We start from the raw sequence: 18,928 nt of genomic DNA, 5'->3' as shown, positions 1-18,928 counted from the left end.
CCCATGCCCAGCCCTCTCCATGCAGCCGCCCTTCGCCTCCTTCGCAACCGTCGGCCACTCTACAGCAGCAGCCGCCTTGGCTTCTTTGCCGGCCACTTCCCTTTCTTTCAGCTGGACCGCCGCCCTTCACCTTCTCGCGGCCCCTACTTAGCCTCGGCTTCTGACTCTTTCCACGCGGCCGCCCTGCAGCCGACGATGCCGCCTTCGTCTCCTACGTTGGCCACTGCAGCGGCCACCTCACCTACACAGCCCCTCTTCCTTCGTCTCTCCACCTTCTCTTCGGCGGGCTCGGCCACCTTCGCCAGCTACTTCCTTCAGTGGCCAAGCGCTCCCACGCGGCCCTTCAGCGACGGCAAGGTGGCCTTTTTCTCCTTCTCTTTCTTCCTTCACCTCGCTTAAAGTGCCCTCGCTTCAGCCTTCTTGCTGTCACCTTCGCCTCTTTCTTGCTACTACAGCCAGCCCACTCGCTTCTTTTTTTTGGCCAGTTCTCCACCTTCGCAGCTGCTGTGCTAATATTGCATTAAGCATACACTTAATGCATTGATGCATAATACGTAATGTGCATAAGCTAAAAGCATGAATGCATAATGTAATAAGGATAAAGCTTATGCAATAATGCATTAAGCATTAATCTATTGCATTATTGCATAATGCATTAAGCTTAAGCCATAACGCATTAATACATCAAGCACAAGTTTAATGCATAATACATAAGCTCACACATAATGCATTGAGCTTAATGTGTTATGCAAATTTCGTTTCTATTCTATGAACAAAACATGAACACAACGATGAAAACAACCATGGAAAGCATATACATGAATGAGAAAACATTAGCGGGAGTAGATCTCAACCGCACAAGTAAGTACTAATCTATTTTTTTCTCTTCTAATCACTAGCTCCGAGATTCTACACTCATGCGCCAACCCTAAACCTAAAAACAAAAAGAAATAGTGGTAGTAATGCAAGCTTCTCAACCGGTTTTGAGTCTTCTCCCCGGCAGCGGCGCCAATGGAGAGACGGAAAACTCTCTCACTTGTAGCAAGAGTAGCATGATCCACGTGTAGCTCAATCCAATGGGATTTGCATCCCTTTCGGAGCTAGGGATTCAACCCATACCGGTGCACAAAAGCTTATCCACAAATGGAGAGAATGCTAAGAACACCACTACCTTGACATAGACTTAACACACACACAAGCTCAATCTTGCCATAACTCATTCACTCATCATCCCACTCATTCATGCATCCAATACAAGAAGAAAGCTAAGCTAATGCATACACAAGCTCAAAGCATACTTCATTCTCAAGCACTTACTTCCCTAGCATGCACACAAACCTTGAAGCTATCAACAAAGAAACATGCACAGTAGAGAATAGACATGAGAAGAGAGACAAACATCATCTCATTGTATTGAAAAAAAAGAACATTGCTCATACAATAATGTAGATGGGGAGAGAGAAGAGCTTGCACCTCTATGAAAAAAGAGGGAGAGCTAGTCTCAAGAGAGCTCAAACATGAGTTTAGCCCAATGTGTCCAAGCTCTCAAATGAGCCACTTTTTATACAAAAACTCTAAAACTCCCAAAACTTCCTATGTGGGATTATTCTCAAGCCCACTCCCACACTCATCTATAACTTGGAACTCTTTACAAGAGCCCTAAATAAGAATGTCACTTGTTTTCCTGCTTGCATCTTTATGTTGCATCCTTGCATTGATCACCACTCGTCACGCAACATGGCCTTTGAGTGTTTAGCGTTGACATGCAAAATAAATTATCCCAAAAGGATCACATGGTCCCCTACATTACTTCTCTCTTTGCATTTTTTCAAGTCTTGTTTTGGCATTTTCACATCTATGGCTCTACTGTGGTTGCTAAGATGAGGATTCCACCTCACAGAGTCTCCTCACTCACTCTTCACTTCTTTGGTCACACTTAGTTTTCTAGTAATTCAATGTTTGTTGCTACTTGAAATTTCTCCTCTTAAAAACCCTATTCAGCATCAAGTTGCAAGCCTTAATAGCCACCACTCATTTTTATCTCCTGCTCATTTCCTTTCCCACATTCATCTTTTATTAGCCAAGTTATTATATTAATCTTTGACACCTAGACTTCCTTGTTTTCTCCCTCACAATAGACCACATATAAGGCAAAATCACCACGCCAACTATGAAAAAGCTACCTTTTCCTTTACTCTATTAGAGGTGTGGAATTGTGTGGTGTCAATCTTGGGCTAAGAATGTTTGGAATTTGCTTTTTTGAATAATCGTTATTTGTAACATAATCTACATCAATGGCAATTAGGGAGGGGATGATTGCCATCCTTATGTGTGGTGTCTCGTTTCAACTTAGCTTCAAATTATTTGTACATATGCACTTAGATTGTATGTGAATTTATTATGACCAACATAGAAAACAAAGCATAGATGAAAAGTTTTTCGCATTTTCATTACCAAAGGTGTTAAACTATGTGGCACCAATCTTGGGCTAAAGTTTTGTAGATCCTAGACAATGATTTGTGGTTGTTGAAAAAAACTTTTCCTTAACTACGACATGTTGTAGATAGTATTATTTAAAGATTAACTAGTGCTCATCCTTATTATGTGGTGCCTCAATTGAATTTAACATGATGGTTTATGATCGATTCAAAAAAAATCATTGAAGTAAAGGCAACATGTGAATAAGAGAACTTATTTAAAGATACACATGTAGGCCTTGACAAGAGATTGAACTACAAATGTTGATGCCAAAATTTCTAGAAGTATAGGTTATATTGCATTGTGACTCTTTACCCGAGAGATATGGGTAGGCATACCATTCTTTTTTTCTATCTCATTGATGTGAATATTCTTTGTTGTGATAATTCTTGCTTTGTTCGAGATGAAACAAAATTATGGATAACTTCTCTTGTATGACCAACTTGTTTGCCCCTTGTTTGGAATATGATTTGAGCCCACCTTTTAACATATGCTTAAAAAACACTTTTGGTGGCTTGGAACTTTTTAATATAGGCATCATGTTCAATGAACACTTATGACTTTAGAATAAAAGTGAACCTTTACTAGAACTTTGACTTGGAAATTTGATCGACTAGTCATGTCCAAGTGAACACCAACTTTAATTTCTAACATTACTGACATGAACTATTGTTTTATCATGCATTGCGCTGGCATAGGGTGTTGTGTTATATCTTATAAATAACAAAAAGAAAAGGATGAGAAAGACTCTATTAGAGTTTGGTTATAAGGAATGGATTACCTGTTGCGTCCTCTGCTTTTTCATTCACTCATTTGCAATTGAAAAAAAATGGTTGTATAGTTGTATATAATGAGTGAAAGCACAAAAGTCCTTTGGAAAAAAAGGATGCAAGCGAAAAGCTGTCCCATTCACATAATTAGCCATCCCTTATGTGTGTTGTGACATGGCATATGATACTTGAACAAGATCCTTGCTGCTCGACCATACTTAATGATTGAACGAGAGTGTGTGAATGATGAATTTAGTTCCGATGGATGTGCTAGCAGTCTTCTGGTGGTGGTAGGGTATAAGGTGGGGGTGTTCAAGACCAGCATAACTTGACCCCTGGTTTGAATGAGTGTGGGCGTGTGAAGCCTTCAAGGAGGAGAGAGAAAGAGAAGGGGGGGGGGGGGGATAGAGTGACTCAGGCCTTATGGGGCAAGCGTCTCCCCTGAAGAGGATCTATACTTGATTCTATAAAGTAAGGGATGCCTAGACTAGTAGTAGTTTGTGGGCTCATCTCATCATTATGTGCAACGGGTTCAAACTTGTTTGGTATGTGAGATACTTTATTTAAGAGACGAAAAAGGAACAGCCACACTTCCTACTCGCGTGGCTCACCACCACCATCTCATCATCACACACACACACACAGCTCACAGAAAACATAATAAGGAGCTCCAAAAAAACCAGCTTATTAGATGATGGGCTTCTTCTCCAACAAGGTCCAAACCTCCGAGCTTCGTGCAGGAGACCATATCTACTCCTACCGCAAGGCATGCGGCTACCTCTACCCCCATCACGGTAGCTATGGCATCATCATCATCATTATCAGGCATTTCTAAGCATTGCCTTTGTGGGCGTTCTGATTTTGTTTGTTGAGATTTAATGGTTGTTTAATACCTTGATTTGTGGAGATTTCATGCTTTATGGGGGCTACACTTGATCTGTTGCCATTTTTCTGCTAGGGCTCTATGTAGGTGGAGACAAAGTGATCCATTTCATGGGAGATACAAGGCTTTTGGTGGTGGTTAGCAAAGCGGAGAGCTCTCCTGACTGCGAGAGGTGCCACTTTGATGGGTCCGTGACTGGGGTGGTGGCCTCTTGCTTGGAGTGTTTTCTCAAAGGGGGAACTCTCCGGAGGTTTGGCTATGGAGTTGAGCTCTTGCAAAGGATGGCAGCAATAAGGGGGGTGTGCTCCATGGCAGGCCCGGATTCAGTAGAAGCAGTCCTTGAGAGGGCCAAATTCTTTGAAAACAAGAGGACGTTTGGTGTATATGATGTCTTGGAGAACAATTGCATGCATTTTGCTTATTATTGCAAGACAGGGAAGATCAAGGGTGGCAAAGGGAGGGCTGTGGGGGTGTTGGAGGTGGAGGGGGTGATTGTGAAGAGGGTGAGAGAGAAGTCCTTGGTTTTGCGTCTTTTGAATGGTTGCCATGGTCTCGCCTCTTGCTTCATGGATCAGCAAGAGGTTTTGAAGGTGGAGGATCATCAGGAGGGACTGTGCACCAGTTGTAAAGATAGTAGTAGTAGCAGCAGCAAGAGCTTGTGGGCTCTCCTCTCTCACATGAGACTCCAAAGCAAAAAGCAGGACGAGGAGGAATCGTTATGAATCGTGATGGCATATCCTACTCTTTCTAGATTGCATCATTAGTCCCTTCACACCCACCTTTTATTTGAAGACTTTGATTAGATAAAAGCGTTTCTCTGTTCGAGTCTCAGAACGAGCTTGCTCGTCTCTGACCTCGGCTCGAAAAAAACAAAAAAACAAAAAACTTTGATTACATCAGCTATTCTTTTGTGTAGATTCTTCCTTTGCTCAACAAGAACCTTCCTACTCTTCCCATCCGAATTTTTAAGGGCAACCCCCCTTTTGGATGGAGGCACCATTAATTTGGTTTGTTATTAACGAAACATCAGAACATTTCAGGCATTTCAGCCTCACTGAAACGTGTTTTATGGTTACCTTGTACATCGTTATTTCATGTTTTTCTCATTTTGACTTAAATGCAATTCATTTTGTTATGTTCTAGTCTCAAGTATGAACTTCTATGTTTTTATAATAACATTACCAAACACATCCAAGGAAGAAAACTCTCTCTCTCTCTCTCTCTCTCTCTCTCTCTCTCTCTCTCACACACACACACAAAACATTTTGTTATATTCTAATCTTTGTAATCATCACAATGGCATATATTCATACATTTGTGAGCATGCAATCTAGCAATGAAACCTTTAAAAACTCTAAACTTATAGCTCTCCTATAATAACAAACAATAGCTACACATTATATTTGCAAGTAATAGACTAGGAATTTCATTCCCTCAATGACCATGTCGCTCATCTAGCTCTTCAAATATGGTAATCTCCCATGTTATTGAACTTTAACTTGAGCACCAATGTTTGAAACAATTTGTGTGTGTGTGTGTGGGGATATGAAAAACAAGGTTAATATTTTAATTATTCAAAAAGGTAAATTCTCACGAAGGATCATTAAATTATAAACATTATGAGTGATGCACCAACAGGTCTAGCATCTTCTCCTTATGTGTGTGCGCACACACGCATGCGCACGTGTGTGTGTGTGCACACGCGCGTGCACGTGCGTGTGCCTAAAACTAACTACCCTTTAACCCTTAAAGCTTAGCTATCACCAAAGTGGTCATCATTTTGGGTTGGGTAAACGTAAGGTTTAACTCCTTAAAGGGTACCATGACAGAGTATGCATAAGAGCATTATTTAAAGATTCTTCAACGTATGTGCCAACATATGTGCCTCCCAGAGGTTGGCATAGCTTGATATCAAGAGAGGGGCCAACTACTAGTACAACTAATTTCTTCTAATGGTGGAATGTTTTCTTAAGCATTAATTCCTAGAGTCCTTCACACTAAGAAATATCATGATTTTTTAAGACATGAGAACAAAAAGGCTTACTTTATATTCCTCAAGATCTTGGAAGAGGTAAATTTTATGGATCCCCTTCCCTAACCATGAGTGAGGCATAAGGCCCTCTACTTGCCATGAGAGCGAGTAAATGATGTAAGGGCATGGATTCAACCCTCTATGTTACCTTGGGTGTAAGGGTTTTCCGTTGTCTATGGGGGTCGTCATGTTAGCAATCATCTCCTGTCTATACATATTACACTTAGGGCCATTGTTGTGGGTGTGCCCGCCCATGTAGGTGTTTCTCCATTTTTTCCCCATTGTCCATGTTATTTCCCTAGTTTTGCTAGTCGGGGGGGCGGGGGGGATTGTATGAGCTAGCCCAACTTACTTTCTGATGACCGACTTGCTTCACTACTAGCCGACCTATCATGTACTGGCCGACTCATTTTTCTACTGGATGTGATCCAGTCGTGGCTCTCATGGGGTTGTCAACCTATTTTAGACAGGGCTAACTGGAGCCCTAGTCCATATTTATAGTGGGCCTTTCCCCCCCCACATTCTTGTATCATTTGTACCGGATCTTGTTTATACAGCTTCTCTATCTCTCCACTTGTGCGTATTCTTTCTCACAGCAGTTCATCTCATTTTCGCTATGCATTCCGACAAGGTATCAAAGCCATAGGTGGCTTGAAGCTTGGAGACAGTGAGAGCTTGAGGTTTTGCTATTTTTTGGTGCTGATTAGAGAATTTCTGGGCTATTCGAGACTTGGAGAAATAGGTAGAAGCCACCATCATTGCCGGACAGCCACCTTGCATAGTGTTTGCAGCCTCTTGTTCACTTTTTTTCCCACCCGCCCTCCCTTCACAAGACCTTGTGAACCCTTGAGATGGCAGATTTTCTTGAGATCGCTGAGAAGCATGTGAAGATCCACACCCTCTCAAAATTCCCGATGGACCGAGAGTTGGACGGGACCAATTATGGCATATGGAAGGTAATGATGGAGTCTATCCTAGAGACTTATGATTTGGCTAATTTCATTGTGCTTGGAGTTACATGGCCAGAGTTGGAGGAGGGTGAGCTTTTACCTTCTACCAGGAAAGAGCGGAAGGCCCAAGCGCAATTGTGGGATCGTGTCAAAAACATAACGCTGGCCTGAGGGAATTGGCAGCACTTGGATTCTTTGTATAATCTCACCCCTCAGTATTCATCTTTCTATTTTTCTTGATCACCAGTGGGAGGCTCATCACCATCACATGAGAGGAGCTTGTGCCGATGGTTTTGGATCATGAAGAGTGGTTTACGAACCCTTCATAGGGAGGAGGTTCTAAGGCTCTAAGTGGCCAGATGTCGGAAGGCCGCCCCAACAACAACAACAACAACAAGGGCAAAGGGAAGTCTTCAGTAGGGCGAGGTCTTCTGAGAAGAAGCCCAACTCATAGCATGATGCTTTGAAGGCCGAGTAAACCTATAACCATTGTGGCCAGAAGGGTCACTATTGGAAGAAGCGTCCTTAGCGAAGTACCAAAAAAAGTGTTGATTCTTTAGCTATAGCTACAAAGACTCTAGCTTTTGTGCACTTGGAGATTATGGACACAGATGCTTCATCTTCTTCGAGCACAAAGGCAATTGGTCTAACCGCTAGGGATACTCGGGAGTGGATTCTCAATAGTCTTGCATCCAGGCACATGACTCCTTCCCGAGAGTTATTACAAGATCTTCAGGTCACATCTTCATTGGTGACAAATCCACTATCCCAATTCATAGTGAGGGCAGGTTGGAGATTATTCCCAATGGTATAAAAGGGGGGAAGCATTCCTCCCAGGTTCTTTATGTTCCATCCCTTGGTTTTCATCTTTTGTTAGTGCATGAGGTTTGCAAGGCTGGCATACAGGTGGAGTTTGATGAGCATTTTGTTGCTCTCCGAGAGACAAAGCAACAAGCCAGGTTGTTTGGGAAGGCGGAGTGGAGAATGGGATATACAAACTCTCATCACTCTCTTCTTTGATAGGTACTCAGCTTGGTGATTTGTGGCATTTCCGTTTTGGCCACTTGAATGTGGATGCACTGCGAAGATAGGCTTTCCAGGGCGAGATGGTGGATGGCTTGCCAAATGTTGGCAACAGAGGCATGTAGGGACACTGTAGTTCTTGCGTTCGTGGGGTAAGTAGCACAGGGAGTCTTTTCCAAAGCAAACTACTAGGGGGGCTTCGAAACCTTTGGAGTTGATACACCCCATCTTTGGGAGGTTCCTTGTACTTCATGCTACTTGTGGATGATTGTAGCACGTTTACATGGGTTTATTTTCTTTCCAAGAAGTACCAAGCTTTTGCTCGGTTCAAGGAGTGGCATGTTATGGTGGAAGAGGAGTCTAGATTACAGATGAAGATCCTTCGGGCTGACAAAGGAAGGGAGTTTTCTTCTAATGCTTTTGTGTGGTTTGGTGGGAAGCATGGCATTAAGCGACAACTGGCCAATATAGGATCACCTTCAAAGAATGGAGTAGTTGAGAGCATAAGAACTGGACTGTGGTGGAGATGGCGAGAACGATGCTGGAGCATTGTGATCTTCCTCATCCACTTTGGGGAGAGGCTGTGGCTACGGCTGGCCATACCCTCAACCGATCTCCGATGATTTCAGTACCTAAGATGACTCCATATGATGCTTATTTTGGTAGGAAACCAGATGTCTCCCATTTCTGTGTTTTTGGAAGTTATGCCTATGTTCTCATTCCAAAGAAACAGAGGGGGGATCTTGACTCGAAGTCTAAGAAGCTTGTATTTGTGGGATAGAACTCTCTCTCCAAAGGCTACAGGTTGTATGACCCATAGTGGAACGAGGTTATTGTCACAACAGGGATGTTGTCTTTGATAGGCATGTTCCAGCTTCTAGTATTGATGAGCCACCACTTCTTGGAGAACCAGATGAGTTTAAGGATGATTCCCAAGCTATTGTTCCAGCTATCTAGCCTCAGTCTAGAGGTTGAGCCCGAGGTTCGAGATGAGCCCCCAGCAAGAGGAGGCTTTGCATTCTGTTCGAGTACCAAAGTGGTTGTTGAATAACATTCGGGAGTCGAGTGCTATGGAGTATCCCTCCAAGTGGACCACATAGAATGGACCTCGAAGATCGCACAGATTTTGTGAAACAAAAGTCAATCAGAGGAGCTGTTTACAGGTGAACTATTCTTTGATGTCTCATATCATTCGGGACAAAGAGCCCACTTCCGCTAAGGAATCTCTTTCCCAAGAGACTTGGAGGAATGCTATGCAAGTGGAACTTAAAGCCATTGAGAAGAATAACACTTGGGAGTTGGTTCCACGACCGTCCAAATAGTCAATCATTGTTGGTGTCAAGTGGGTGTATAGGACCAAGGATATGTATGATGGGTCGGTGGACAAGCACAAGGTGAGACCTATGGCTAAGGGCTATGCTTAGCAGCCTGGCATCGACTATGAGGACACCTTTGCACACTGACAGTGAGGATGACCACGATTCAGACAGTTCTTACCCTTGCCTCTTCTCAACTTGGTGGTGGCCAATGTATCAGATGGATGTAAAATCTATGTTCCTTAGGTGACTTAAAGGAGGAGGTGTATGTTGAGCAACCTCCAGGCTTTAAGGTTTCAGGATCAAAGAGGATGGTTTACAGGTTACGGAAGGCCTTATATGATCTTAAACAGGCTCCTAGGACTTGGAATCAAAATACTGATTCTTTCTTTCTGAGAAAAGGTTTCTAGAGATCAGTTGTTGCAGATCCAAACTTGTATCTCTTTCGGGAATGCGGTATGGTCACCTTTATTATCCTTTATAATATGTGGATGATCTTATTCTCAATGGGTGGTCATGTGGAGCACGTAGCTGATTGCAAAGGCTGCCTTGTCAAAGGAGTTTTAGATGACGGATTTAGGCTTACTCCATTTCTTTGGAGATTTGGCAAACTCAGAGGGGGGCAGTATGTTCATGAGTTGCTGGAGGCCTTTGGGATGGAGAACTACAAGCATATTTCTTCACCGATGGACCCGAATACCACAGTTAATGATCCTTGTGAGTAGGTTGATGCCTTCTTGTAATGGAAGCTTGTTGGTTTATTAATTTGGTTGCTGAACACCAGATTGGACTTGAAATTTCTAGTGGGGTTGTTGAGCTCATTCATGCAGACACCTTTGAAGACTCATTGGAATGTAAGATTGCGGATCTTGTGGTATCTGCTACATACATTGATAGCCCATCTGGGTGATAGCTTCCACACCTCAAGGAGTGTACTTTAGGAAGACCTACATACAATATGCATTTTGTTGTTGAAGCACAGGCACATGCCACCATCTTTGATAAACATTGTAAACTGGTGGCCGATGTGCTTGGTGCTGAGGCTTTCTTCTGTGTGCAGGCTTAGGGGACTTTGTGATGTGCTTGGGGACCCAAGCTTTGGTATTTCTTTGGTAGTACCCTTATGCATGTAGACGTGCTTTTGGTACCCATACTTGATGACTTGGTGGAGATTTTTGAGGAACTCCTATAGGCTTTTGTGGACTGTGTTGTGTGGAGTAATTTTCTTTTTCCTTGGCCTCTGAGTGTTGCATTGAGGAAGAGGTTTTGACTGTCAAGGCACCCAAATTTGATTGACCTTCATAGTAGCCTTGAGCTACAAGTAGCTTCTTCTCCACCCACATTTTGATACTATTAAGATATCGTGATTGTGGTAGTCTTGGTGGAGTTTTCTTTTGGGTTGGTGTGGAAGGTTTGGGGCCCTCCTTGACTTTGGTTGGCGCTGAGGCTGCAAGTTTGAGACTCATGGGCATTGTTGATAATGGAGTGATAATGATGAGGTTAGAGTCTCTTGTGGAGTGGCTGTAGATGACGAGGCCTTTGAGTATGTGGTTGTCTCCTTTGGTGAGGTTTGTCGATGAAGATGCATAGGCTCCAAGGTCTTTCCTTTGAGTTCCTTGTGAGATAGATGGTTTGGTTGTGGGAACTTCTTCATACGAATAGCTGTTGATTGCGAGGTTTTGGCATTGAACTTTGTAGGTGAGGATGGGGTTGAAGGAGTAGAGACTTTATCGGAGTCGGTTGTTGTTGACGCAGATAGTAGGTCATTGTGTAGAGGGGCTTTTGTGGAAAGAGGCTTGTATCCTTTTGCATTCAGAATTATAGATATCCATTAAAGTTGGATCCTCTTCCTTACAATATGGTATTGTCAACTTTTGTCTTTGACCATCATGATGACTCTATCACTAGCAAAGCACAGTGGTGCTTGGGCAGCAATAGTCCATTTATGCCCCAAGATCAAATCTGCTTCTAATACATACTCAACCACAAAAAACTTGCAAGTGAGGGGGTTAGTTTCAATATACATTGTATGTTTAAAGTACCCCAAACATGGCATGTTCAAGTCTTATGTAAAGTTTATTCTTTCAGGATATGTCGTGAGTGTTGGTTGACCTAACAAATCCCATAGCTTGAGGGTCATGAGATTGTGTTCTCATGTTGGATAAAGTTGTGCTTGAGCTGTGATGATTTTATTTATAATTTCCAATCCAACTAGAATCCTAGGGATCTTTTCAATAAGATATGTTGGAAGTTTCAGCTCCTACAAGGTTTCTTCCTCCCGTAATAGCAATTTTACATTGCTTGCAGGAGTGTTCAAGTTTTTTTGCTTTTTATATTCTCCCACAGCCCGTTACAGTCTCAAGAGGCTTGGCGTACTCTTCGTTGGATCAAACGGGTGTCCATTCGCCCTAATTAGCTTAGGCGCTATACACGCATGAACGACCTCTCAGAGATATTTTTTCAAAAAAAGCATATGCTAGAAACTTCCCAGATGGAAGAGGAGGTCCTAAAACCTATTTTCCATCAGTCTCAAGACGAAAAAAATTTCTGAGAATTTATTCCCTGTTTCACAGCACATTTTTTAGGGTGTTCCAAAAAGGAATTTTGAAAAACTCTGTATTAGGGAGTTGTAGTATTTTTGGAGTACTACAACTTTGTTTCCCTGAGTTGTCTGTGATTTTATCATTTAGACTCTCAAAAAGTAGCCCGAATATGGCTCATTATCGTTTTCGCGCTATTTTTTTTACGATTTTTGGGTTGTTTTTTGCCTTGATTTTTGGGTCGAATTTTGAGTCTGCTGGTCAGAGGCCAAAATGGTCGATTTTGACTTCGGATGACCGGGTCCAAAGTCAAAGAGCTCGATGTTAGCTTTCTGATGAGCCCTAGAACGCCTTCATCAGATATACGGTTTAGGAGATACGAGCCTCCAAGAAGGGATGGTTTCCATGATTTTTTTTGGGACCGACGGGCCCATTCACGTCAATGAACTTCACGAGTTTTAAAAATTTTGATTTCTTTTTTTGGGCGCGTGAACTAGAAGTTCCGTGAAATTGCAAAAAATTGTTCATGCCGTGAACCAGACTTCACAGAATATTAAATTCGATTTTTTTTATTTTTATTTTTATTTTTTGGGCGCGTGAACTCTAGTTCCGTGAAAGTGCAGAAAATGGTTCACGCCATGAAACCGGACTTCACGAAGTAGTAAATTTGATTTTTTTTTATTTTTTTTAAAGGCGTGTGAACTCTAGTTCCTTGAAATTGAAGAAAATGGTTCACAAATTGCAGAAAATGGTTCACGCTGTGAAACCAGACTCATGGAATATTGAATTCATTTTTTTTCTTTTGATCACATGAACTCTAGTTACAAAAAATGGTTCACACCGTGAAACCAAACTTCACGGAATATTAAATTTGTTTTTTTTTTGGGCGCATGAACTCTAATTCCGTGAAATTGCAGAAAATGGTTCATGCCGTGAAACCGAACTTCATGGAATATTAATTTTTTTTAAATTAATTTATTTTTTTTACGTCTATCTTTTTTTAAATTAATTTATTTTTTTAAATTAATTTATTTTTTATTTTTTTACGTCTATCTTTTCACGGGCGGAATTTGTTTCACGGTCGAAATTGTTTTGCCAAAATTTTCTTACACGACCGGAATTTCTTTCGCGGCCAGAATTTTTTTCACAGCCGGAATTTGTTTCATAGCCCGAATTTTCTTGCACGGCCGGAATTCTTTCGCAGCCAGAATTTTCTTTCATGACCAAAATTTTTTCGCTAGAATTTCTTTCACAATCGAAATTTTTTCACGGCCCTTTTTTTTGTCTAGTGGAAAATACGAATTTCCCTTTTTTGGGGGGAATATTTTTGAATTTAAAATAAAAGGGGTATGGGCATTTTCCCAAGAAAGTAAGTGGGAATAAAAAAAGTCAACCTTTTAATGACACCCCTCATAAATAACCCCCAAAATGGACAATTTTGACAACTCATGAGCATCTACTCATGCTCATTAGCCTTAATGAGTTATGTAAAAAAGTGATCAAGGATTAATCCTTTCACTAATCTTTTCCTCTTTTACACTAATCAAAGACTCTAATTAACCACTAATCTCTAATTAATTCACACGATTGAGCACATCGTTGGTGGATAGAGCAAGGGAATGCTAATCTTTGTGCATCAACAATTGTGTAAATTAATCTAAAATAGGAGATTAATTAGACTCTTAATTATGGTCTCCTCTTTTAAGGCAAAATTAAGCAAAGAGAGGTAAAATTTCTCCAATTGATGTGATTAGGTGTTTTGATGCATCTAGATGCTCTCAAAACACTCAAAAATACCAATTTCGACTACTCATATGAACCATTTAGATCCCATTTGGCCTCTTGAACAAGATTAATCACCCTTAATGACAAAAACCAACCATTAAGAGAAATTAGTCAAATTCAAGGGTTTTTTTATGGTTGTAAGAATTTTTTTGAAAGATTAAGCTACTCCTAATGCTTGCTAACACTCTAATCCAAACAATTTCAACAACAAACACACAATTAAACTAGAATTAATGATCTTAGTTCTATGTTTAACACTAAAGAGAGCTAACATTCACTAAATTACATTCTATTACATTGTTTGAATACAAACTATGTGCAAGTCCTAAGAAAATGAAAACCACAAAAACAACAAATTAATCTAAAAATTAAGCAAAAAGCATTCTTTTCAAAAAACAAAAAGAGAGCTATTCTACACCAAATCTCACAACACAAATCACCATCAAATCCACATCTTTTTCATGGGAAACCATTAATCAAGATAATGGGCAATGGGTTATGCATAGATTAGAGACAAAACGATGAAAAAAGCCAAGGGATGGCTCCTCGACAGTGGCGCCAAAAATGTTATGGCTTACCCTTAACCTTCCTTGAAACACATCCAAAAAGAGATTACCTAGTGAACCGCGGTCGTGAGAATCTTTTCAATGGCCGAGCTTGTAACCCTTGAGGTCTCCAAGCTCTACAACTCCTTAAGAAGCAATTCCACCGCGTCTCCCGCGAGCGTTGTCACACCGCCGCGTCACACTACATGGGTACTCGTCCCTCCTCTCACCTCACTTCACTCACACACACTCACTAGTATGCATTAGGGAGAGATTAGCAAGAGGATTAGCAAGAGCAAGACTCAATTGCACAATGAGAGAGTATGTTGTATTATGAGATAAATTCACTTATATACATGGCCATAAGTGTTCACACTCAAACTGTGGCTAGCCGGGCACTTTAGGCTTAAAAAAGGCCTAATGCTATTACAATGACTACTCTCATAATATATCCATGAAGTGCATCACTTAGGACTTCATCCTATTTTGCTGCCACACGCTCTTGAAGCGGGAATTGCCATAAATACTCTGCGACACCGTTATGAGCACCCGTCTAAGTTGTAGCTTTGGACACTATAGCTTTATATCTTGAATGTATGACCCTTTGGTGTATCTACCATGACTCCTTGATAATAATGTTGGTAGCCCTTGTTAACCTTAGAATTGGGTTAACAAACCTGAGGATGGCTCTTTGTAGGATAACTATGAGTCATATGAGCAGTACGATTCTTGGCAATCTTAGAGTATTCTATACGACTTTCATGGCCAACCTGAGGATGACTCTTTGTCTACCAATTCCTTGAACAGGCAGTTTGAAAAAGTCTAGGAGCATCTTCCAAGATTAGGTGGTGGTGACACTCCACTAACAGAACTATTGCATAAGAGGCTTTATCTATATGGCCATCCTTTACATGAAATTCCAGCATACATTCCCCCCCTTTTAATTCTTGTGCACAAAAGTAGACCATATTGTCGATGGTTATCTTGGTATGGAATGTAAGGGGAAACAACCTCCTTGGGCATTGGAACTTTTGTTCTTTTGGTCCTACAAAACCAGACTGTGCCACCTACTTGCAGATATGAACATTTTGTACAATGATTGACCATGAATATTTAAGAAAGTGTTATGTTATCTTTCAAACAATAGCTCCTTAGCTTAATTGCAAAATATCTAATAAATCTTAATCCTCTATCTCCTACATATTAAAGCAACGATGTTGGATTATTGAACCTTGGATAGGATCTTGAAAGTTGTTCGTAAGGGTAGATAGAATTATCACACTAGAAAGATAAGAATTATCACACTAGGGAGAGAAGAATTTAAATCCCTTGTATCTAAGTTCTCTCACCTCTTCTTGTTCTAACTACATTCTACTTATGAGACACCTAAGTGGACCGTATTCTCATGCTAGTTGAACATGAACATTATATTTTAAGGATGAATCAGTAGTTGATTGTGCTGTTTGTGATGCTTACATATTGAGATAATACGAGTTTTTTTTGTTTGTGATGCCTTTATGTACTTTTTTCCTTCATGACAAGGGAAACGTGTTTTAATCTCATCAAATTTAAAATTTGAAGAGGTATTTTTAACCTTGTCAAATTTAAAATTTTAAGTTTTAAGAGAAATCAATTCATTACTTAAACTTACATTTATGGTTGAGTTTCTCTTAAGGAGAATATCCACGATAAATATTGCACTTAAGTGTCATTTAGTACAGAATTTCAACCATCCTACTACTAAGATATGACAAGCCTACTCTTTGGGGCAAAAGAACTTACATAAAATTTTCACGTTGGCATAGAAAGATAAATACATGAATTTTCTTAGGAGCGTTCTTCCACTGGGCCCATGCTAATCTTGGACCCAAAAAAACACTCATTTTCAAATAAAATTTCCGTACATTTTGAATGTTGACTGACTGAAATTCGGAGGGAAATTTTTGAAATGGGAGGGAAAAAAACCACTTTTAGTTTTACCATTAGTTTACCTATAAGAAAAGGGTCCTTTTGGCCATTGGGGTGTACACATTGATCACATAATCTCATCAATTAAAATGTTTCTTGGAAGCTTCTCCATCTCTAAAAGAAATGAAAAACAAAAAGTTACAATGCATATGCCTACATAAATACTTTTATAATTACCATTTCTCATTTGGCCTTATCAAATTGCCATATGGCAAGAGTAGGCAAAGATACTTTGGTTTTACTTTCCATGGAGTGTTGACTTATGAACCATGTACTTCCGCTCTTAAATTATTAATTTCTAGATCATAGCTCCTTGTTGAGGTAAGTGACAAAGGAGTTAGATAGCACTAGTGATCCTTTTTTAAAGACTAACAATTAGCTTGTCAAATACATCTTCCATATTGGGCACAACCTTTTACACAATTAGCTTGTCAAATACATCTTCCATATTGGGCACAACCTTTTACACACATTGATTCTTTTGGGCATGCTTCTCATTTTTTAAAGAAGTGAGATGATTGCAAGCTAGGTGAGGTTGGAGTCAGATGGACATGGGCCAATCTTGTGTGTGCAGCCAATTGGCATTGGAATGGTATTGTCATGGCCAATTTTGGGGTGAGATATGTCAACGAGAGGATGCATTTTGGTGATGGAATAATATGTATCCCCCCTCCACCCCATGAAACCATTAGTTCGTAATGTTAATTCAACGTTCTTCTCCATATCTCTTCCTTCAAGTTCTTTACCTTATGATGATCAAGTTTTGCTTAGTGTATTTTCTTATAGATTTCACATAGGTGGAGAACCTTAGTGTTTTTTTTTAAAATCAGCTATGCATGTTCATAAGCATGTGTGTGTGTGTGTGTGTGTGTGTGTGTGCGCGCGCACGCGCGCATGCACACACACACACATAGGTGGAGAACCTTAGTGTTTTTTTTTAAAATCACCTATGCATGTTCATAAGCATGTGTGTGTGTGTGTGTGTGTGCGCGCGCGCGCATGCACACCCCCCCAACACACACATGTGATAATGCTATGGGGTTCTAGGGTGAGTCTCATTGTCCAAGATGACAAGGTTAAGGTAGGCCATCTAGGATGTGGTGCATGTGGCAAAGGGCACAATTTGAGGAGGGGTGAGGCAAGTGTCATGGAGGTGAAGTAAGGTGGGTAGGTTATATTAGTGTTCATATAAAACCTGCAAAACTATATAGACTTGCAACATTATCCCTTTATAATGTAAACTTTATTTTTTTTTCAAATTTGAAGAATATGCATAATTAAGGATATTTTACTTAAAATTTAGATAAAATTTTTACAAATTCTAGGGAAAGAAAAACTTACAAAATTTCAAAGTTATAAGTTTCATGTATAATGGCCAGGTGGTTAAGGCGGCACCCTCCCATGACATGGGTTTAATTTTGGCCCACCCAACCATTCCCCCTCACTCGACAAAGTGGCAAAAAAGTGTGCATATTTTGAAATTCTTTGCAAAAAGAAGAATAAGTTTCATTTCAATTAAATTGTATGGCCAACCTGAGAGGAATGATAGTTTCATGTCAATTAAATTATGTGGCCAACCTCTCGAATGTGTCCATGCCAACCTTCATGGAATGTGGCCATACAAATCTACCAAATGGCATAATTTTGTACCAAACTCTCTCAATATGGAAAATAAATATAAGGAATTATATGGCCAACTTTATATTAATTGAAGGGGGGCCCTCCCCCTATGTAATGATGAGAAGGCATATTTTGATGAAAGAAGTAGCATGAAATATGGTTGAAATGAGATGAGGCTACACGACATGAAATGTGTGCTATTTAGGAGAGCATTTATGATTGTAACATAGGCAAAGACACATTGGGATTAGTTGTATGCACCTTTGCATGGTGCCACTTTTATATTGCATCCAAAGTTCTCAAAATAATAAAATCATTTCAAAAATTGAAGTAGTGTTTCTTCAATTGTTTCCTCATGATCAAGAAAAAGGGGCTTTTAATAAATGTGTAAAGTTTACAAATTAAGAAGGTAACAATGGATGCATCATTGTTATGAGGTTGTGTTTTTAAGGGGAGAGGTGTTATGTTGCAAGAAAATGATGTTAGGCCACTAAAGAAACAAACTACTAGATCATCCAACTTCAAGAAGGAATACCATCTACTCAAACTTTGGTGCTTTAAAAGGAAAAAAGTATTTTACCTTTCCATCACAAAATGTAGATTTATGGTACCTTGAATTTATAACCTTTTGAAAGTTGTAGTAGTGATAAGCATTGCTGGCAATGATTAGTAATGTTATCCACTATGATTTTTTTATAACAACTTTTTTCCTTTCCAGACCTTATCTTCAACCATTGACTTTTAGGGTCATTTTACACACACCATAACTTATGAAAGTAGGGCAAACTTTGCCGCCTTTTGTCATCTTACATACACAAAGTGTTATTTTGTGAAGCTAGTAAACAAAATGTTATTTTGTGAAGCTAATATAACGGCTATGCTTTTTTACTTTTGGAATGGAAACATAGACCATTATTCTTGCAACTCATCAATGAAATGTAGTAGCTTTAATTTTTAATGAATCACGATTCATTTTTATTCATTGTGACACTACTTAGTTCTTTAGAATGTGTGTGCG

The 18,928-nt window shown here is 40.1% G+C and overlaps 1 protein-coding gene across 1 annotated transcript; it reads left to right on the top strand.

Moving 5' to 3' along the window:
- The first annotated feature begins 3,884 nt into the window (after window positions 1-3,884).
- LOC147613377 (protein LEAD-SENSITIVE 1-like) lies at window positions 3,885-5,186 on the top strand. The gene is made up of 2 exons (XM_086782102.1): window positions 3,885-4,042; window positions 4,207-5,186. Exons 1-2 carry the CDS (start codon window positions 3,940-3,942, stop codon window positions 4,851-4,853), a joined length of 750 nt encoding a protein of 249 aa, XP_086638228.1. The 5' UTR covers window positions 3,885-3,939; the 3' UTR covers window positions 4,854-5,186.
- Window positions 5,187-18,928: the final 13,742 nt, after the last annotated feature.

This window comes from Cibotium barometz, chromosome 44 (assembly GCF_041138505.1).
Source record: "Cibotium barometz isolate CiBa-2024 chromosome 44, ASM4113850v1, whole genome shotgun sequence".
NCBI lineage: Eukaryota > Viridiplantae > Streptophyta > Polypodiopsida > Cyatheales > Cibotiaceae > Cibotium > Cibotium barometz.
Note: the sequence above shows the minus strand (reverse complement) of the source record. Positions and strands in the feature narration are given on the sequence as shown.

Excerpts from the sequence above, each read along its gene's own strand:
- LOC147613377 (XM_086782102.1), top strand. The coding sequence starts at position 3,940 with ATGATGGGCTTCTTCTCCAACAAGGTCCAAACCTCCGAGCTTCGTGCA. Across the intron at positions 4,043-4,206 it reads CTACCTCTACCCCCATCACG|GGCTCTATGTAGGTGGAGAC; the intron begins GTAGCTATGGCA and ends TTTTTCTGCTAG.